The 22,872-nt window shown below is 41.4% G+C and overlaps 1 protein-coding gene across 4 annotated transcripts in view; it reads right to left on the bottom strand.

Moving 5' to 3' along the window:
* ETV6 (ETS variant transcription factor 6) overlaps positions 1-22,872 on the bottom strand; it is a 140,067-nt gene that overhangs the window by 17,821 nt on the left and 99,374 nt on the right. For all 4 annotated transcript variants that reach the window (XM_084290770.1, XM_084290771.1, XM_084290772.1 and 1 more), the window contains 3 exons: positions 18,773-18,937; positions 14,882-15,016; positions 9,614-10,156 (listed from right to left, as the gene is read on the bottom strand). In XM_084290770.1, the coding sequence (XP_084146896.1) occupies positions 9,614-10,156; positions 14,882-15,016; positions 18,773-18,937 (843 nt within the window). The remainder of the gene's footprint in view (positions 1-9,613; positions 10,157-14,881; positions 15,017-18,772; positions 18,938-22,872) is intronic.

Here is a 22,872-nt window from a genome sequence, read left to right as displayed (position 1 = left end):
ATGGACAGAACTTATCAAGAACTACTTCTGGTACTCTAGTTTCTCTAAGCACACCTGAAGTGTGGCTAAGATAGTTAACATGGTGCTGATCACAGTATCACAATTATGACCTGGTAAATTTCAGCTGACCATAGCTGCTGGGAGGACAAGGTCCCAACACCCCTTCTATTTTATCCTTCCTTCCTCCTGCTGCTTACCTTGTGCTGGCTCCAATTTTGTTAATTTCTTTGTGAGCTGACTTAATTCACTTAAACCCTGCAAAAAACACTGGCTTGCTTTCTGCCATTTGAGAGCTGTATCTGCTTTTAGGAAAATCTGGTGAATGCTAAAGCCAGCACAAAGGTGGCAAGACTACACTGGCAGAGTGGGCAAGGATAGGGAGGAAAGAGGGAGAGGCACAGAAGGTGCCTGAGGACTTTCAGCTTACAGTCTGTGATCATTCCCCTTGTTCAAGGAGGTCAGAAAGTCTCTGAAAAGAGGACACTACTTTGGGGCATATGGATTTGTTTAAACTGCAGCCAGAACCAGATAATCACAAAGCTGTTAATGGCTGTTCATTTGTATGGAAACAACAAAAAAACCCAAAAACAAAACAAAACAAAACAAACAAACAACAACAACAAAAAAAACTGGAAGAGACTGGTCCTGACTTGTTTTAGGCTTGCCATGGAGATGAGTTCCAATTGCATTTCAACCACATCCTAACTCTGCATCAGGCAGAGTTTTCTGGACATGCCAAAAATACCTTCAGGCTATCAAGCTGGTACATCATGCTCACCAGACTGGCTGATACTGTAAGTCATTTCATGAGTATGGTGAGAACTACTTTATTAGCTTTCTTTAATCACACAAATGGAGAGGAAGGAAAAATAAAGCTGGTGAGGAGAGGGAAGACATATGGCTGGACCATATCAGATCTTCTTTATATTTGCTGAAAGCCTTTTCTGTGGCTAAAGACAGCAAAGACAGAAAGACAGAAAGACAGACAGACAGACAGACAGAAAGAAAGAAAAAAATGCTACAGTAGGATTACTGCTGTGCTGAGACAGTTCTGAGCAATCCATCCTCAATATCTATTTAATTACATGTATTTTAGAAGACAAAACTACAAAAAAGTAGTAAATGAATCTCATGACTAAGGGGTTAAATGGCTCTGATCACTGGGATAGGATAAGCATTGATACTGAGATGAAGCTGTCCTGCTCATCGCTATCTTGTAATCTGTGTCCAGGTTACCGAGGGAAAAATGGTTTTCTTTCTATGAATGGTGTCTGCTGTTAGAAGCAGAATAGTAAACTGGTATAGTACAGCCAATGTTTCTATGTGAAGAAACCTGACAGACAACTGTTTGTTCAGCTCTGTAAATTCAAGCTGGGGCTGGAGAAAGAGGTTGCCAGATCACACAATATAATGGTTGTATGTTGCTTCTGTTTTGTACCCAAATGCTGAGTGGGAGACCAGGCAGAAGGAGAACAGGAACCTGAGACTGTCATGCCGTGAACAGTTGTAGAAGTAACACAGAAAGATGAGGCCAAGCTCTGTCTTTGGCAGTAAAAATGTGTGAGGGGTAGGAGGCTCCAAAAGGTTCATATCCCTTCATGAGACTGTGGAAAAGAGCACTCGAATCACAAAGAATATGTAATGGATGGGCCAGAGACTAGTTCAGATTCTAGTTCAGATTACTAGACTAAAATAGACTACTATGTTACCTGACATAACTCCAGCCTGAAGAAAGTGTGAAATATACAGGGAAAATAAAGGTAATGTTTTCAATAAAAAAGTGTTTAACATCCTGCTGAACTCAATGAAAGCTGAGGGTAGTCTGTACCCACTTATCACATCTGTCTAGCCATGACACGTAGATACTACAGTACAGTAATGAGAATGATAGAGACTAAATTAAATGGCCGAGCATTCCTATAGCTTGGTCAATCCTAGCTTCTGAGTAGACCAGAACAAGCCCTGGCTGCAATTTCTGCTCCTGTAACTGTGCAGCATGGAGGCAGCTGTAAAGCAAGACACCTCACAGAAAATCTGAAACTATCTATCCAAGTTATTGCCATTCAGCTATTGCTTGAGTGTCATTAGTTAAACTGGCAGGGAAGGCACACTTTCATGTTGAAACTAATTGTTAATGCCACGTTAAGATGACTCTCAAGGTTATAATGAAAACTTCTCCTATGAAAATGAACTCTATGAACTTAATTGTCATCCATACTTCAGTCTCTTTATAGTAGTCTGGATTTCCACTAAGGGCTTAAAATGGATGTGGCATATACTGCAGATCTAACTGTACATGACTGCAAGGACAGGTGATTTAACAAGGCCAGAAATATTATCATTGTCAATCCAAATGGGAGTGACAGGACATACCTACATCAAGAATCCCAGGTTCTTTCAAGGCTCTGATCTGTTGCCCTAATACAAAGGAGGTCAGCTACTTGGAAAGCAAGCACTGAACCACCAACCCTTACAACCCTAAGACTGGAGGTGGGTCTTGTCACAGATGCTCCCCAGTAAAGGCCATGCTTCACAAAAGCTCACCAGTCAGTATTATGTTGTTAGCCATGGCTGGGATCATGTCTCATGGGGGATGAAGATAGTCTTGGCATGTGTAAGTAGACTCCTATACAGCACTAGCAATGATATGTGCTTTCTTAAAGAAAACAGCATACCTCTAGGGAGGCATAAAACAAAAGCTAAGCCTCTGCAGCTTGGCTTATCAGTCCTCATCCTCTGCAAAGGAGGAGAGAGCTATCATTTTCAGATATGAATTGACCACGATGAAACTCGTGATGCAGCTCTGCAAGGGGGATGGTAACGAATCAAACACTGATGCACATCCCTGTCTACAGAGTAAGCTTGAGGGCTCATGAACACAGGGAACCTGGCTTTCTTTCCAGTATCAAGTGCTATGGTAGGTCTCTGTGGATATGTCTGTCCAAAGCAAGCGACTGTCTTCTAGAAGTTTTCTACTTACAAAGCAATATTGTCACTCTGGACTAAAGTCACTTACCAACCACTGAATGACTGTAAGAACGAATTAGGTTCAAGCCTTTAGTACTCATACCTGTTGTGCTCACTGACTTACACCTGTAGGCAATCCATAGTGCAAAAAAAAATTAAGACCAGAAAGGCCAAATTAGGTTCAAATTACTTCCTAGTAGTAGATGGGCACACTTTTGGGCAGGTTCTGCTTTTACATAGAAGATACAACTGCAACATTGATGTACAAGTACCTATTATCACATATATAATAGGCAATAGACAAAAGCAGGAGCAGATAGCTCAGTAAGGTATGTACCTGGTGTATTGAGTTTATGGCTAGCTCAGGTTGCTCTTATGATGAGAGGTGTAGCAAAAAACAAAAGCAGGACTATCAGACTGCAGGGTCTTACTTGTTTCAGTTTTTAAGTTGGGTAATATTTTTTTAAATAAACTGGAACCTCCAAATGTGAGGCACTGTAGCATAACAAAAGGTGTTACTAGTTATTATAATCTGGAATTAAATTTAATCTACAATTCTGAGTGTGGGACTAGTCAGACGGTGTTTACTGATTCATTTTTTCTGCTATACAGTATAGTTCTCTCTTCCCTCCTGTTTCTGATCAGTGCTGGAACTCTTGAAAACACCTTTCACCTTTCTGTGCCCTTCCTTTCTTCATATTTACCTTCTCTGTTTGGACAGTAAATTCTTTGGGGCAGGGACATCAGCACAATAGAGCCCATAGATACTACTGTACTGCAAAGGGAACAGGAAGCTGCATCCCTTATGTGAGGGCTAATAGTATTAGATTCTGCAAAACTTTTAATTCTTACTTTATGCTTAGTTTTTGTTTCTTACCACCATTACTGTACAGGCATAACTGCTCTTTGTCTCCTTTCCCACCCTCCTTCCCTACTACCCAACATAAGCCATTGTATAGCAACCATGCTTCTATAGCTGTTTTGTACAGGAAGGAAAATAAATTGATGTGGTGTAACTGCATTTGTACAAAGGATTTTGCTGAGATACCAGTTAAAAAAAAGATCATCCTACAACTTGACATGGTTGTAAATCTCACATTGACAAATCTAGAGTAAATGCAGATGCTGGGACTCCAGTTCTAGTGGGTAAATTGAGGAGGAATCACCAAGTTGCAGTATTTTGAAGTGCAGTGACTTAGAATGTATAAACTCTAAGTGTTTAGCGTAGCTCAACCAGATGAATTTGTTTTTCTTATCCTTCTTCAAAAGAAGCTTTCCAGCTCAACTCCAAAGTAAAAAAAAATAAGTATCAGTTGATTCACAGCTTTTTTAAGCATTATGTTTGTAAAAGATTCACTCAGTTAACTCCTCTTGTCTTTTCCCGTCCTACACAAGTTTTTAAGAAGTGATTAAGTTTTTCAAACAAAGGTAGAGGAGAATCCTTGATACTATTCCTCCTCCAACCTTTCTCCACATGCAGCTCTGCAAAACTACTGTCTTTAAAGAGCTTTGGGGTGAAAGATGTCCCCATGCTCAGAGCCAGCACATAGCCTACGCCCATTGTAAGCACTGTTTTGTAGATTTCAGTAGAACGTGAGTCATTCATGGCTGATGTGCTCTCAACAGGCAGGGGACTGCATTTTCAGTTTTGGCAATCAAATTATTTATATTGAGAGGTCGCTTATACAAACCTGTGGGTTTCATGCTATGTCCCTATACTCTCTGGGCTTGTGGCACACCGAGGGACTGAGATGGACAGCAAGTCAGAAGCAGAGCTGGAGGGCGATCTCTTTGATGATTTTGGTGGGGTAAGAATCTTGCCTGTCTTCATTCTGACAGCAGTCAATAGTTTTACGGGCCAAACCAACACAGGAGTAGGCAATGTGCCTCCATACACTTTAAGCATTACCTGGCTTTTCCTCACATTGCTAATGGGGAAGAAACAAATCTGGCAGCTCATAAAGCTAAATACAGCCTAGTTGCTAAGGTAACCCAGCTGATAAGAACTGCATACTAATACACAACAGCAGGCACAAGACACTCACCTGCCTTTGGATTTTTTTTCCCTCCTGAGAGCAGAACAAAATCAAAAGTAATATGCAGGGTGGGGCTCTATAGCTATGCTTGTCCTTCCAAGCCGCTTGTACAAATTGGCTTAGGCATGCACAGGGAGAACCCAGAGCTTCATGGGTTTCATTGGGTTCCAACTCCAACAGGACATGGAGCTCTTGGGACGAATCCAGCCACACCTACCATTGCTCTCTGGAACCTTGCCTTTCCTACCTGCACAGTCATTCAGTTATTACCTGTACTGGATGAATGGCAGTGCCAGAGCAAAGGGGTAGCACAATGTGTGTTCCCAAATTTCCACTGCCAGTGGTTGCTTGGATTCATGAATGAGCTGTTCAGTCCCAGAGAGCTGGTACAGAAACATACTGGAAGCTGGAAATCTCAGAAACTGGCTTGGCAATGCATTTCCCCTCACAAAAAAAAAAATAATAATAATAATAAAAAAATATAAAATAAAATTTAGAATTGTATCAGTGAGTTTTATGTGACTGAATCAAAAGTGAGGTAATTTGCAACATATCATTAAATTCTCATGTTCCTAAGCCAACCTCTATGTGATAAAAGTTAGGATTAAACCAACCCTATTGTAGCTGGATAATCCTTTAACTGCCTCTTGCAGGGACACCTGTGTTTTCCTTTAGGTAACTGACAGGTTTATGGTTAGATCGACTATGCCAAGCACCCATTTTCCTTTGTGCTTGTAAGCTAAAGTGGACCTTGCTATTAGAAAATGGACATTTTTGACACCTACACATAGTTTTGTGGTTAAAATCAGCCCTGGTTGGAGTCAACAACAGAGCTTCCAAGAAAAGCAATAGGTGCAGAACTTCAGCATGGCTGCAAGGACAGTTTCTGGTGCCTATAGTTCTACTACGGGTGCTGTGCATGCCTCAGTCATGCTGCGCTCAGAAAGCCTGCCAACGCAACAACCCTTGCCTATCCTTGTACCTTGGGGAAGTACCTTTTATGAGATATCAAAGACCTAAAATATTTGATAGCAAAACCCTCCCGGTTAGAGGTGTATAGGGAGTGGAATTTCCATTCTGCAGAAAAGCTAATTTCAAGCACCAATCTTGATCAAAACTGCAACTGAGTTTAAAAAAAAAAAAAAAAGAGAGAGAGAGAGAGAGAGAGAGGTGTTTTTCCATGGGGTGGAATTCTTTGAGATGATTTTGGGGTAACCAAGATATACTGTGTTTTTTTTTAGTCACCAGATAGAGAGCCTGCTTGCTAGAGTTCAAGTTAGGTGCTGTCTACCAACACTGTTGTTGCTTTCAGTTAGAAGTTCCAGTGGGAAAATTGTCTGTTACACAGTTTTGCTAAACTTCCCATCTTAGGTACTTGTACTATTTTTGAATGATGTCATAACTACATGACTATTGATGCCTGAGTGAGTTAGCTTAAATCTTAGCTAGTGAGTTTACAGGGGAAACAAGTCTGACTTTGGATTATCCCAATCAAATGTCCTCTAGTTCTGTCGAAGTTACAGAAAGGACTTGTGCATATTGTGTTAGTAAGACAGCTAAACATGGTTTTTAAAATCAACTCTAGCCACAAATTAATAATAAATGGGACCTTAGTGAGTAACAAAAAAAAATACTTTATATCTCTTATTTGCTAGGAAGGTGTAAAATGGCCATCGAGCACAAGAAAATAAGGCCTTCAATTTTAAATTCTTTGCTGTAAAAGAGAAAGTACTTTACTGGTAAAATTAATATTTTGAGAAATTATATTACATAAAAAGGTAGGAAAGATTAACCAACCTGTTTGTAGAGGTCATTATTTTGTCTGACAGGAAGTCTGGAGCTTTACTGATTGACTTTCTCAGAGTATTCATGGATAGCACCAAGCAAAAACATTGCTTTCTTCCTCAGCACCAAATAATTGCATACTGCATTTAAAAACAGACTCTTATCTACAAGTAAACAGTTTTATGAGGCTGTGAGGTACCTTAAGTCCAGGAAGAATTCCTTCTATGTTTTAAAATATCTGATCTTGGAATAGAACATGTTTTGGAGCTCAGCTCAATGTTTTAGTCAGCAGCCCATGGGGCTTCCCTGGTAGCTCCTTCTCATCACTGTCTCCCATGACAATCACCTGCATGCAAGTGGTTAAGCCAATAGAAAGTCCAGGCTCCCTTCTCACCCACGTAAGTAAATAAGTACTTAGCTCTGCAACTGGACTATTGGTAAGTGTTTTCATTACTCTACCTATCAGTCTTCCTCATCCATAACATGGAAATAATGCCAGTAATTTCTAAAAAGCTCTTTTCATCAATACAACTGTATTGATGAATCTTCACAATGTAAGAGCCAAGTGTTGAAATGCTCATGGTTTCTCTTAAATCGAAGTGGCAAGTCATGGTTCGTCAAAAGCCTCCATATTATCTATAGCAGTGTCAGTAAAGATAAGGACACTTACTTGAAAAAAGATTTATGTTGACATACAAAAGAAATGTTCATACAATGAAATCATTTAATGTCAAGACCTCTAAATTGAAGGCTATAAGATGGCAGGAAGCAGGTAGAAAGATGTGTGCTTTCTTTCCAGGGGACCTAAGGGTGCTGCTATTGAATTGAACAGCACAGATAAAGTTGACTTCAGGTATGAAAAACGGGCTGTTACATTTTTGGTAGTAATTTAAGTTTGGCAAGCTTTAAATAGGCTGTGAGCCTTTTATAGGATCCAGCTACAGTTCAGAATCCAAGAGAAGCCAACCAGAATAGCACTAGCTTGTGTCTTCACAGGAGCTGAGGCTTGTTGGTGTTTACAATTTAATTGGGCATGGAGTAGCAATGGAAGAATATAAATTTATCAGTAGAAATCTAAGGTGTTAGCAGGTGCCAGATAAGTAACCCCCCTACCTCTGGCCATAAAGTACTGTCCTCATCAGAAATGAACGCTCAAGTAGGCCTCAGGTCTTTTGGTATGAAATACTTCACCAGCTATTTAAGACATGCTACTGGTTTGTCTGAGCAAAGCCACTAAACTGCACGTGAAAGCAGCTCAGGCTGTGTGTAACACTTTAAACTACTATACATATTTGCTAAGCAACCACGTTAGGCCCAAATATCCATGGTATTAGGCACTGTTGCCCTGCAAGCAACACAGCGTTGGAGTGGATGTGAGAGTACTAGTTACAGGGCTGGTGACATTGCAACCAGAGCACAATGTACACTGAAACCAAAGGTTTCCAATTATGCAAGAAAACTCTGGGGTTTAAATTTGAAAATTAAAAACAACAATAAAACAAACATATTTTTCCTTATATTCTTTCTAGTCTAGGCTTCATTGTTAGAGGATGTTTCCTTCTAAAAAAAAGAAACCAAACAAATAATCCTCCTGATCTTCCAATATTATTTCAAGGAAAGGAAATCTTCAGTAATGAAACCTGTAGGGTATCTTCTTTGCCATTAACATCAAGTATATTTCTTAACTTGCTGAGATTAGTATAGGTAATAAAAATCAAAGGAGAGAGACAAATGTCAGCCAAGCAAGAATGACAAAAGATTAATTTCCATAACTTATCTCTCTCTTAGGTGAAAGGATCATGATCCTTTTTGTGCTTGTTGTGTGACTAGCTGGTGAGATATGTACATTTTGATATAATGTGATAAGTCTTTAAAAAATAGAAAATTTACCTCATTGAAACTGAGGCAGCATTGCATCTGGAACAATTCTAAGGCATATAAGTACAGAAATGAACAAGGTATTTTAAGATGTACCTCTGTGGACACACGTAATACCCCACAGGAACTGGGTATCACTTCAGCTTGTTGCTGACATAAATGCATGGAACATTTTTGGGTGTGGTATGTATTTACATCTCTCAAAAGAAACTAGTTATTGGGGCATTCAGCATATTTCTGAAGTGCTTGGATTCCCCTTCCCTCTCTCCCTGTCTATTTACAGTTCCCTTTCAAGTACAAAAAAAAAAATATCTGTAACCTCAGCTTCCTGATTCAGCTGTTGTGATGTCAGTTATTTACGATAACAAAAGTGAGACAATGACTGTGGTTTGCGTGGGACAAAGGCAACCTTGTTTCTGTAAAAAGGGACAATCCTAGCGTAAGAAGCACAGGAAAGCCTACAAGGTAGGACTCTGAGGTGAGCTTTCATTAGTCCCACCATCTCTACCATAGCAGGCTTGACACTGTATTGTCTCAAAGGCAACCGACAGAAGGTGTTTGCCTTTCTATAGGGCTCGACACTAGCGTGAATGCAACTCTTGGAGAACTCTTTGTAGGACAAGCCTTTGGAGATAGGTATCTTGGGAAATAAATGGATTGCTAGTGGGTAAAGAGGCATTAAGTGTCAGGACACAAGTGTTTCACTGTTACTAATCATGCATTCCATGGTCACAAGCATGTCACTGCATCTTTGCTTACCTGCCATGAAACTGGTTTAATCATACTTAACTGCCTAAACCACAGATGTGGTGAAACTTGAAGAATGCCAGTAATTTCTGAGGGAGGTCGCACAGTGGCAAAAGGAAATGAGAAGCTATTAACACACAGTATCTTAAGTTATGAATGAAGAGTGTCAACTTTGGTGTAGCCTAGAAAATGTCACTTACCCGCTATTCTTCCAATTGGCATTGCATGGTCCTCAGGAGGGGATACAGACACCATGATGTGGTTCATGTAAGCTAACTCTTCTCGGTGGGACAAGTTGATTGGCTTTACCTCCCTGTGCAGCCCATCCTCAGACAACCTTGGAGGTTTGAAATCGGAGTGCCTGGGGTTCAGTATCAAAGGATGCATGATAGGGCTGGGCATCAGCTGGATGACCCTGGTGTTCTCCTGGCGAGGGCTGGAAGGCTTCTGGAGCACCTCAGGAGGAGGCGGGCAGTGGTTGTTTTCTACTGGGGACACTGAGAGAGGATAGGGCTCCTGGTGGTTGTTCTCTTGCTGATGCCTTGACCCTGGCACCCTGTCAGCTGGGGAGAGGCGACGGATAGTGTTGTCCATAGGGGACTTCAGTGGCCACTGATCGGGGTCTGGTGATGGACGGTGGTTGTTGGTGATGGGTGATCTAGAACGATGCAACAGTTCAATGGTTGGGGTATTGTGGTGGACTGTTTCTGTGGATGGTCTTGAAGGTCTCTGGACAAAGCTATCTGTGGAGACAAACAAAAAAAAAATAGAGTTTATATTGTGATCAAGCTGTAGGATCTAACTGTTAAACTACTAGCTGGGTTTACTGGGTACTGCTATTAGCTGGAAAATGTTTTTTTTTGTGTGACTTACAGATCCACTGAAAAATACCACGTAAATGTAGATAGTTGTTACTATACTGAACAAAATCAGTACCAAAAAAACAATCTCCATCCACCACCACATATGAGTAGATCCTGGGGAAATGTGTTAAGAGAAATCCCATTTTGAGTAGCTGACTGGAATACTTGTGAAGAAAGTAAGATCTGACTACTAACTGTATTTCTGTACAACTGCTTTGGAACTTTCATCCTGTCATTCACATCTCTGTGTGTGGTTCCTGTTACTGTACAATAAGCACTGCAAGGTAGAGGACAGAGATAAAAAAGGAAAAATGTCTCCTGAAAAATACTGAGTGATAAGCTTGGGATGCTAGAGACTTGGGTCAGGGCACAGAATCTTAGTGTGAAATATGGACTGGGTTATCCAAGAAAACTCACTGGTAGGCCGCTCTTCATGAAATGCTAGCTAAATTGTATCCCTGCCTTGATTTTAAAAGTGTTAATAGCTTCATATGGATATTTTCAACTTGCTGGAGTTAGCTTGTGCTGCCTTGTCCCACATAAGCTCTTATATTTCTTCAGCAGGATGACTTCCAGTGTCACTTTTGCATGGGCATACTTCCTTGGCTGTGATTCCTAACAGTTAGGGGGGGATAAATCATGTATCTGGATTACTGTCTTTAGACACTAATAATCCCCTCACAAAATGAAATGTTTGGCATGAACAGTGCACACTTTTAGCTTAGCTAAGGCCATCAATTTTGACTGGGGAAATTACTGACAGAGAGGAAAATACCACCAGGGAGCACTGACTAACAGGTTTTTATCTGAAAAACAAAGATCAAATTTCAATGCTGTTTGTTGAAAGCCTTGGATGATAACAGAAGGAAACTGCTGGGTACATGTCAACAATTGAAACAAGTAGCTGCCTATTTGTGGCTGCCTGTTTGTTCACTACATTTGCTCTAATCCTCTGTAAAAGAACGATTCTCTTGCTTTCTTGCCAAGGCAGTGATACTCGTTGAAGACCCTGTAGAGGTGTGCAGGAAATCCAGGGGCTCCTGCCGTCCAGGAACCCAGGCAGGCAGCAGGAGCAGGATCAACATGTACCTAGAGAAAGGTATGGACAGGAAAAGCTCTAGTCCTGAGAAAATGCGGTGCCAGGCATTGACACAGTACCAGCCTTCATATTAACTCTTTTACCCTTACTCAACAGACTGCTCATCTAAACAAGGACACTGAAGGCTCCAGGAAAACCTAAAATTTCGTGTGGATACTACATGGCTTCAGAACACTTATTTCATATGCTTGAGGTCCCAGACAAGAAAAATACATTTGTAGAGCTATTTAAGGTACTCACAATGAAATACCTGGAGGAAAAGAAACTCCAGAGACATGCATTGTTCTCGATTAAACACAAACAGCTTTAAATACAATGTGGCAAGCTAGTATGTTATAACCAAAATGATGTGAAGATCAAAGGAAAGGAATTAATCTACGACTGCACCTACCTCTTTGACAGTCATTTCTTAAAATCTTTGCCACAACTGAAAGAAAGCAGAAAGTATTCATACCCTTCCCCCCAAGTTGTGATCAGTGTCCTATCTTCTGCAGACTATCCACTCCTGTCACTGTACTTTTAAATACACGCTGCTCATTCCTGGCCTGTAAGTGTATACCAGAATACTGTACTGTTTGTCCTACTTATTTGAAGTGACGTGTCTGTGGGGAGCAGCTATCTTGAAAACAGAAAGGATTGTCTTGCTGTGCTTTCCACTGAGCTCTTTGCAAACATTAGTTGGCTCTGACAAACTCCAGACAGAAGCAGACCTCTCTCTCCAATTCCAAACCATGGTGATCCTGAGCCAGGATAGGACAAGAGAAAGTGTTTTACCACAAAACAACCCAAACTCAAACTCAGCTCCAAGCAGTTCCATTGCCACAAATGGCCCTGAACAGAATAAAATCCTCATCACATTAATTCCTTCACACATCTGATGACTGTGAGTTGAGCACATATGGTGTATCATTTCCTGCAGGAATAGATTAATTCCTCAGTCTGGCTCTTCATTCTGAGCAACCAACAGTCTTTTCTTGAAGGGAAATCTGTGAAAGGGAAATCGTTGCTCAGGAAAATTGCTGACCTATCTGATCCACACAGGGACAGGTGGGGCTGCACTCACTGTGGATGTGAGCAGTCACTTCAGTGGCAGTCCCAAAGACTGGCACTCTGTGCTTACCCATAAAAGAAGTGCAGGGAATGACAGTGTAAGCTTCCTGTATGGCATCCCATCAAATGACTCAGTGCTGCATCAGAAAGACCACTGGCGATGCAGATAATTCACTCTCCATTGCTCATCCCTCTATAGGGCCAGAGACTGAAGCCTGGAGGGCAGATTCCAAGCCAATGCCAATGCACCTTGGAGATATTCTCAAAGGTCAACTGCTTTCAGTCAAGCTCACTTTGCTTGAGTTAGTAAAAAAACATTAGATGTAAATGTTGATCCAGACTCAGATGATTCTGGATTAATGACGGATTAAATGCTTTAAGCATTTAGAAGCAGAATCATGAATGTATTGTATAATTTATCAAGAAAGCCAGAAGAGGAAAATGAAAAAGGTCACTGCAATAAGGACAGACTCTAAAAAATCATCTCTGAAATTTAACCACTCATAATTGTGCCAAACAAACACCTGACAGTTTGTAAATTAGGCGGGGTTTAACTCTGCCTCTCACATTTATTTATTTTTTTAAACTAAGTTGCATTCCCTTGAGGGAAAACAGTAAACTTAATTGTGCTAGTTTCTCCCACGTGACTTTGTGGAACAGGAAGAAAGAGGCATGTCAAAGTACATAAATAAATTCACCTGCCTATACATTTTTGGCATAAAGATTTTCTGGTTGGTCAGAGGATGTGGCAGGCAAGCTGTGGTCTTTTTTGTTTGTTTTGAAGTTCCTCTTGTACCAAAACAAAAACTATTTTTTGTTATTGTACGGAAAGTTTTAAGTAACAATACGTATCTCTCAAAAAATACAGTGGTACTATTAGTAGTCACAAAGGAGAATATCATGAAGGAGAAATGAGAATGGTTTCTTAAGCATCCTGTACTCTGTCAGAAGTTGGACTAGAATTCAAAGGGCTTATGTTTTAAGTGACGTGTGAAAGACCAACTCAACATCCCAGAAATCCTCTGGGTTTTCTAGTTTGAAACTCAACAATTTTGTTCAGCTGCTCTGTATCTTTAATGCATGGGTGTCTGAGAGGGCAGCTAGTATTTCTGTTTGAAATTTAAAGTGAAAACTATGGGTGAATGTCAAACTTCAGGAAAAAATAGAGGTTTTTATAATGGCTGCTGCAAAATGCCTATCTTGAAACACTAGGCAATTTTCTCCTGCACAGCTTTGCCAATTCAATCTCATCCTAACCTGCAGCACCCCCTTCTAATCTGAAATATTTACACAGCTGTGTGGAAACGCTTTGGAGTGTCCTGATCCCACCTGCTGCTGTCCTGCTCTTGGCTTAGCCTCAAAGTTTTGCTGGTGCCCTTTGATTCTGGCTTGCTCAGGCTGGCTATGGGCTCCTTGTACAGGTCTGACAGTGCCTCTGAATCTTGTTTTGCAATCCCATGTTGAATTCTGAGACAATTTGTGTATCTTTTCTCCGCTGAGCAGAGAATAGGGAGATACCCTAGCCCAATTCTGGTTTTTAATCCTCCTTATTTAAAAAAAGGAAAAACACCAATTTTTCATATATTTAATTTTCTATTTTTTAAAAAAAAGAAATCTATTTGGTGCTTTCATTGAAAGGACCTCTTGAAAAGCTTAAGCTTTATATTTTTCTGGGTTTGGAGATAACCAGGAAGTTCTTTGGTGTGTTTATTTCCAGAAAAATAAAAACTAAAATTTCCACTAAAGGAAACATGCTTATATTTTGATCTCTGCTGATACTGAATAAAGGAAGCCCAAATCTGCAACGCCCCAATCACGTATCTATTCTTTCTTCACCTCCTATGACAGGCATGGTATGTGTGGACACTACTAGAAGGCTAACTAATAAACTAAGCAAATACTTCTGATGGTAAAAATGAAAGAAAACCTGCAGAAAAAAAAAAAAAAAAAAAAAACTTTTTTCAAAATGAATTGTTCAATCATTTCAAAAGCTGAACAACAGGATGGGCTCAGTGCCAGGAATAGCATGCCGACAGATTGTCACCTGAAGTAACTTTGAGTTAGACGTTCCTCTCTGAGGTTGCCTTTTCTCCTGCTCTGCGAACAATTGCATGTAGTTGCACCTACAGGATACTAAAAGTCCATGATGCACCTTTTCTACCCAACTTAGAATGAGGAGAAATGAATGGGGTCAATAAAACTTTCTGGCATGTTTTTTTAAACTACATTTGGCATAGCTTTTAAGCAGGCTTTGGATGCAGGACTGAATAATAGAAAATAAATGGAGAATAGATAGTAGACTCCCTAGACCAGGTGATTGTTAACAGCTATCAAGACAAAGAGAGGAGAGTAGCTCTATTTAAGTAACTTTGGAGCAAGAAAATGACATCATTCCTCACAGCCTTACTCAAGTGGCCTCGATAATAATAGCTCCTGTAAGAATGAGACAGAGTTACCTTCATCATGGTTCTGGTGTAATAGGACCTCTGGCTGAGCATGGATTGAGTTCCCAGGGTGGAAAAAAGGTGGGAACAGCATACGAGCTTTCCTTTGCTTCAGGATATTCTGAAGGAGTTCATACAGAACATCGCCTGAAAGACAAACAGCAGGAAAAAGGAAATGAACACCTACATACTGCTGAGCAGACTCATTTAGCCATCTGATGTATGAATTCATGGCTCCTGGGTGCTATTTTCAGATGCAAACATGCCTGAAGTAAAATCCTGCAGTTGACTGTTTTGCAACATTCGTCCCTGAAAGGAAAAAAAGAAAAAGAAAAGCCACATGTCACACCTCTGTGTATGACTGTGGAATAATGGGAGTGTGAGAAGAGTCTCTTATAATCTCAATACAGGGCCTTTTCAGGCTACATAATTGCCTGTCCAGGAGTTCCAAACCTTTACAAGCAGTGTCCCGCCTTCTCTCATCAAAGCCTCAGTTTTTTAACTAAGACACCTCAGGACACATTATTCTTAACTACAGAACCCATGATTATGCAGTGAGTCGCTGGGAGCAAATGCGGTGTTTTTCCCTAATTACTGACTGATTTAGGCTTCATGAGGCAAGGAGGAAGAAGATTTTGTAAAGCCTTTCCATGCAACACTGTTGCCTCAAGTGCTGAGGCAGTGTGCTACTGGCTACTCCAATCTAGGAGATCAGTTACTTTGGGGTGAACTCAGAGGCTTGAAAAGACAAGATTTAACAATCCTGAACTCCCTTGCTGTGGTGACAACTTCTGGAGATACTTGAGTGCTACAGCTGCTTTAGGAACTTCTGTACATCATTCTTGGCATCCCAGGATGGACTTCTGGAAAGCCCAAATGGGGTCCCAAAACTAGTTATTTCTTTATATTAGAATCTGTATAGGGCTCACTGTACCAGGCAATATTAGAAGAGGGATATGATGCATACGAAGGAGCTTAATGCAGAGGACTTGGTGCTCTGGATGGGCAAATACGGTCTGCTAGTTGCTATTGTATCACTCTTCCACAAAAGTGTCTGCAGTAAATTCTACTACACCAAGCTGACATGACTTGATCCAAATGCTTGTTTCTTTTAGGGGTGCAAGCAGACTGTTCCTTGCTTCTTCCTCCCATTCCCTGTCACCAGAATTGTTATATCCTTCCTCAGAGGAACACTTCATTGTAGTTATCTAGGAGACCAATGTGTTAACTGCGTCCTTTGTGTCTTCTTAAGTATTACATCTGGTACTGATGCCCTCCTTTCAGTAACATCTACATGAAATACCTAGGTACTTACACGTTTTGTGTAATGTAACTGGTTGCACATTTCAAAGTAAAAAGATACACAGCGTAGGAAGTCGCCCAGCTCCTCTCCTCTGTTTGTCATACCTCATAGTATAGAGGAATAGGTTACAGCAGAAGCATATTATCTGAAAAGGAACTCCGTGAAGTTTCAACTAGGAAACCTTGGATTTTCTAGGAGTTTTCTCAAGTGTGTGTGGGGTTAGTAATTTTTCCTATGAGACTGTAAACTGTGTGCCATTCAGTTGTTTTCTCTACAAACTGCCAATGTTCTAATTGTACAGAAGTTTGGTGTCTTAGCATGAAATAGTTAAAGCTATCCTGCTTTCCACAGTTCAGCTTACTCTATTTTTAGCATCTTGGCTGCTTTTACTGTCTCAGCAGTGACTTTAGGGCATTTTAAAGAGGTGATTGTAATACCTGAATATCTAATTAAAAACAAAGCCTTGAGTTACCTTTTCCATGTTTAGTACATGAAAGTCTAAAAAGTGATTTTACCACATAATTTGCATCTTTGAATGCAATAGTGGCATAATCATAACTAGTGCTGTAACACTCCAAGCAATAAGGTAGCAAATTTGTACCTCTTTCAATTTGGCCTGTCAGATTAGTGAAGATGTTCATACAGCTGGCAGTCTTTTTCTACCTAATAAAACAGTTATATTTATGCACCACAAAGATGCAATTGTACTAGCTACAAAAGTGAGAAGTCTCTTACTCTCTCCCTCCTCTGCTCTCTCCCTTTCCCTCGCCAGCACTAAACAGGAGAACAGCTGTGGGGCTGTGAGCCCACTTTATTGCTAGGACCACTGGGGGGAGTGGATGCTGTTCTACTGGTTTAACCATGAGTGGAAAGGATACAGCTTTTATGTACCTACACTCCTGAAAAACTTAAAGCTCTATGGCATGCATTATTTCATTTTTTATTTTTTTTTCGACTTCATATGTAATATGTAGTTTGTTTCTGGGAAATGTTGAGGTAATCTTCCTTTACCTATAGTCACTCACATTTTTAGGGACTTACTGAGATATCCTCTGAAATGCTTATTATCAGTAGGGAATACCTAGAGAAAAAGAGCAGAGAAAAAGAGAGGGTGGAGGCCATTTAAACCCAAATTTAGGTAAACAAGAGTTTAAACTTTTGCACTGAGTATATTTAAAAGCCAGAGGCTCTTTCTGGGAATGCTCTATCTCTAGCCTACAAACATTTTAATCCTACTCATTTCAAGTGCCATCACAGCACACAAAGGGAACAGTCGAGGCATAACTTGTAGGCAGCAAGGCACTGGGATGATAAGAGGAGTAGCAAACAAGATACACACAAAGCTGTCCTTTACTGTCCTTACTCACTTTCAGTACTCCTTTTGTCTTAAGGCAGGGTTATTTTATAATGAAATGATTCAAAATGGTGTACCAATATTGAACAGAGGATGTTTCCAGGCATCAGTTTTCACTAATGTATTATAGTGGTGATAGACATGTATGTTTGGCATCTCCTTCCATATAAATTTAGTCTTCATTTAAAGCACATGCCTTGAAAACTTTGTATAGAATCAATGTAAGCTATAGTTTGGGAGGCAGATTCTGCAGGAGGATGGCTGCAGGGGTGTGTTTGAGGGAGTCACCAAGCAGCTTGACGCAGAATTAGTGCCACTGCTTGTTTATCAGCCAGAGCCAAGCAGCACCAGCTGTACTTCTGTGCTGAGTGAGCCTTATGAGGAAGCCTCATAACAGCAGTTCTGCAACCATTTGGTCCAAGTTCTTTGATAACCTACAGTGACTGAATTACAAACCTTCTTATTTAACAGGAGTACCTTGTATGGTCATAAGAAAAGCTCACAACTCTTTTTCAGTTAAACATCCCCGACAAAGGAGGGCAGAGGCTTGCTCTGACTGTAAAGCTGGAGCAGACAGACCACAAGGGATATAAATACGGGCCATCCACATACACATTTGTAAATCTGCTTTGTGAATAAATGAAGACATAATTTGAGCAATAAGCTGATTGATTCACACACCTGCCTGTGTTCTGCCTTGGGCCAGACTCCAGCATGTGAGAGAATATGGTGAAGTAAAGTAAAGCCCACAGGGGCTGTAAAATAGAGGAAAGGTCCCCCAAGGATAAGTTTTGCAGTCACTTTTAGCAGCACATCAGCCAAGCCAACTGTGAGGCAGAATGCTAATACCGGCTTCTTAAGAGGCTGGAGCACTTGATTAACTTACTGCTGTAGTTGGATCTATGAAAAGATAAGCCTTTATGGGAAAGAGCTGGAAGTCATGAAGTGCTGCCAGAGAAGCTTGCTTTCTGTGGAGTTCTGCAGGGAGTTTTAATGAGAAACAGGTTGCATTTTTTGGTTTTAGAGTTGCATTCAAATTTGCCTATAACTCAGGTGTATCTGGATTTCTCTCCCACATTGTTCCTTTTTGTCCTTGCCCCATTCAAGCAAGCAGCTCTGTCCCTTCTCTCCTCCCTGGCCCTGTCCACCCTAACAAATATGACTCTGTATCCTCCTCCATCCCTCTCCAGATGCTGTTGCAGCTTCTTCTCTCTTTTCAGTCATTGCTTCAGTAAGAAATCCTCACCTGAATGAGGAGACCTGTATCGAAAGTCCTCTTTGGTCAGGAGCAGCAGAGCCTTGCCATTCATCTCAAAAGTGTTGCTCTCAATTGGCCTCAAGGAAAACTCCTTCTCTGCCCATCTGAGCCACTGTGCCACATCATCCCTGCTCCAGTAAACGGGCTGCAAACCTGCGGCAGAAGAGACCGTGATTGTGTTACAAAATTGAGACAAGGCATGGGAATATAGGCAAATACCAGTGAAACCCCATTTCTCCCCACATCCTAACATGCAAAGTCTCTGAGCAAGGTGTGGGAGAGGGATGCCATGGTAATGTAGGATTACACTAAGCACTGGACTGTGCATCACTTTATTAGCTTAGGCATCACGGTTTATTTTGGACATTCAGAAAACCAAGAACTGGCTCAGCATCCCCCAAAGCTTATAGGATATTACTGAATTCCAAGTGCCCACTGTGAGATGGAATTGTCCCCAACCTGCTCCTTCCGAGGTGTGGAGCAGGCAGGAGGCTAAGCTGTTGGCTCCATTCATCCTTGGTGTGTGTCCTCTCCTAGAAGAGAGGAGTGCCCTCTCTTCACGCCCCTCATAAAGCAACAGATCAAGCATAACAAAGAGTAATCAGATGCAGGAGACCTCTGGCTGTACTTCCCTGTAAATGGGTGTGGACTGTAAAGAAGGGCTGCTGCACATAGCCTCTCTAACAGTGTATGTGTAAGTGGGTATTGTTCAGAGAGGTGCCTTCAGACCAGCACACCCCTCCCACAGATGCAGTTAGGCTCGTAGCTCCTATTCCCACACTGGAGAGGAAAGTAAGTGCTGAGGCTCTGGCACCTTTAGTACTGCTTCATATTGTGCCTCCTGTACAGCAGTAATGTACCGCCAGTGCAGCTCTGACCATATGAAGGTGGTACAGCACTTTATTGCAAAGTAGCAGGTGTGTTGCATTGGGCATAGATTTTCCAGACCTCCAAGGAGAGGCCGGCACTCCATTTCCCCCAAACAGCCCATGCAGCACATACAGCCCGGAGTTTAGCCACTGGGGCCCAACCAAGTTACCATGGAAGTCAAAGATCTTTTGCCAGCCACCTTCATTGGGCTGAGGCAGAGAGGTATGGGAAGTGTGACAATTCAAGATTTGTTTTACAGTCAGATTAAAACCAGCTACTTCTCCTGGAGAGAAGACATCACGGTGAAGAGCTGTTTATACCTACATAGGCAGATTATCTCAAATCCACTGGGAGATAAAAGCTTTCTTTCCTTTTCCCCCCTCGTGAGATGACTCATTGTTTAACTTGTTACAATGTGTTGCGTAGAAATGAAAGCTTCACACTGTGCATAGGAACATCAAATTTGCCATATCTGATCAGATCTCTGGTACACAGCCTCTGGCAGGGGCTAATACCTTATGCTTCAGAGGAAGACGAACCTCCCTTCCTCATATTGCACCTGGCTGATTGTATGCTGCACATGGGAAAAAATTTCCTTCCTGGCACACCACTCTATGAAATCTGATTACCCTCGTCTTACTGAGTCCTAAAAGAAATCTGGGAGATTTGTACTGTTTTACTGTTTTGTTTTGCCTTTTTTTTTTTTTTTAACTGCTTTAACAGATAGGCAACCCTGTTTTCTGTTTTAGCAAGAGTAAATTGCATTCTGCTGCTACGCCAGATTCCCAGACAGAGGCTTTGGAAAGTCCCAGCACCTCAGCTGCACACAGAACTGAATCTGAGCTGGAGCAGGCACTGAGATTGAGCCTGAAAAAGGGGCAGGGCTGATCTGAGGAAGGGATGTCTTCATGGCAGCTGCAAGAGTTTCCATCAGCTTCCAACTACCCCTGTAGCACAGTGCCACGCAGACATAAGAAGTAGCATTTACTTATTTACGAAAGACTTAAATTCTTTCCCCTCATATTGAATTGGGATCTGATAGCTGAGGTCAGAGTTTTCTGTAGGATCGTTCCTTTCAAAGGGAGTGCAGTCAGAGACATACAAACTGTCATCTAAAACGTCAAACTTATTCCTGCAGAAAACACACTGCAGATCCCAGTCTACTGCTGGGCAGGATGTACACTGACTGTAGCTAGGTAAAACAGAAAGAAGTTAAATGCAATGCAGCCAGACCACAACTTGTGAAAGGTATAAAAAACATATGAGAAGAGTTTGAAATGCTCATGCATGGCTTCTGCCTCTATCTTCCCCCTTTGCCATGCCATGCAAGCAGTAAGTTGCCCAAAGGAATGCTGTAATGTGGAAATCTAGCTGGAGTTTTGATGCACACTTCACAAGATGAGGCAAGAAACAAAACATTGCTGGGAAAATCAGGCTGCAATGAACAGAGCTGTATGATAACTTCACATGATCTGCATGCTCCCTTACTGATAACAACATGATACATAAATCACTCCCTGTACAAACATCAATCCTGACTTCCTATGTGCTGGTTGACAGTATATTTTTATATTCGTTCAATTAATTTCAAAGTACCATGTCTAACAGAGTTTCGATTGATCAGTGCCAGACACCAAACAGCCCGAGCCAGGTGTGCAGTGCTGGCAACTCAGAAAGAAGACACAATGCTTCACAGTGCCCTTCAGGTCTCTGCTGGGTTTCAGCAGCATCTCTGTAGCTTGTGAGAGGGGGAGACAGAGTCTTCATGAAAAAAAAAAAAATAAGGCCAAAAAGCATTATGTCCTAGGACCGCCTGACTTCTGGTTACTGAAAATGGGCATGCAGCCGTTCTAATTCAGTTTGGCTAGTGCTAAAGTGAGGGGGTGGAGGAGCTAGATCTCTCCACCCATGGGGTGATACCATAATTCAATGCTTGCATTGTGTTTTGAAGATATGAAGTGCTATAAAATATGTTATCTGCTTTTCCCTGGACGGATTGCCACTTCTCTCATTTCCTTCTCTCCCTGCCATGTCACCTTCCCAGGAAGTTGGTTTCTCCACAAACCCCTCTGTAGTTGCCTGTCCCCAGTGCATGCCCATTTGCTTTGCGAGGCTGAATCAGCTCAGTCACAGGAGGCTTTCCTCAGGGTGCACACCAGTGCTGCCGAAAGTGCTTCAGAAACTGTCGTTCATAAATAATTCTTTCATGTGCAGTACTGCATTTGCTAAACTTGTATGCCACCTTCTCTGCCCTTTCTTACAAAGAAGCTGTTGGTATTGTGAAAACAAGGGCATGAGAGGGTTGGCTTTGCAGCTGAACGGATTTTACAGCACAGCATAAATGGCTATCAGTAGGTCCTGAAAATGCTTTTCTATACTCTCCATGAAAGAAAACTAATCCTGCTTATACTATTTTTTCTTTTTTGGATGCTGTTTTTTATTTTCCCCTCTCCATCTTCTCTTTTATTGTCATACCCACGGTGGAAGAAAATGGGCTCTTTTATCTCTCCAGTTTTCTTCTCTGTGAAAGCTAACAGCATTGTCTTGAACTAACAAAGATATTTACCAAGCAGAATAAAGTGAGCAAAGAGAGTGCTGTGCTTCAAAATGAGGTTGCGGTTTTGCCTGGTGGACTGACTGTGCAAATCAGCGGGAAGGCTTTGCTGCTTTCAGTAGGTGCTGATCAGGCACAGTGGATTCTGCCTCTCTGCCAGCCTGCCCCTCAGTAGCCAGTGTGGCCACGGACTGCAGAGGGCGAATTTTGCCTTGGGAGTCAAACCTGGCACTGTTCCCATCTCTGCCACTGCTCTACTAGTTCAGATCTGGCAAGCGTTCCCAACTTCAGTCTCCATCTCTGTGTAAAAATAAACACTAACGAAAAGTTCTTGAACTCACCAACTGAAAGCAGATTAAAAAGAGCCACGTACACTGTCAAAATCTGTCTCTGAGAGATCCCAGCACAGTTTCTAGTTTGTTTTCTATCAGCTTCCACACACTATCTCCTGTATAGTAAACTACAGTAATTTACAAATGCACTTATGATCTGATAGCTTCATATGCATTAAACAGGGAGCTAAATTCCTGCTCCCCTTTCTAATGCTGCAGGTTGGAGCACTTAGTAGTATACTGGTGTCTTAGTAAATGATCTACTTCTGTTGCTTGTTCCTCACCTGAAGTCCTGCTTCTAACACCTGTTACACCAGTCAGCTTATAAATGC

This window comes from Netta rufina (assembly GCF_964035555.1).
Source record: "Netta rufina genome assembly, chromosome: 1".
NCBI lineage: Eukaryota > Metazoa > Chordata > Aves > Anseriformes > Anatidae > Netta > Netta rufina.
The sequence above is the reverse complement of the archived record's forward strand: the minus strand, read 5'-3'. Positions and strand labels throughout refer to the sequence as shown.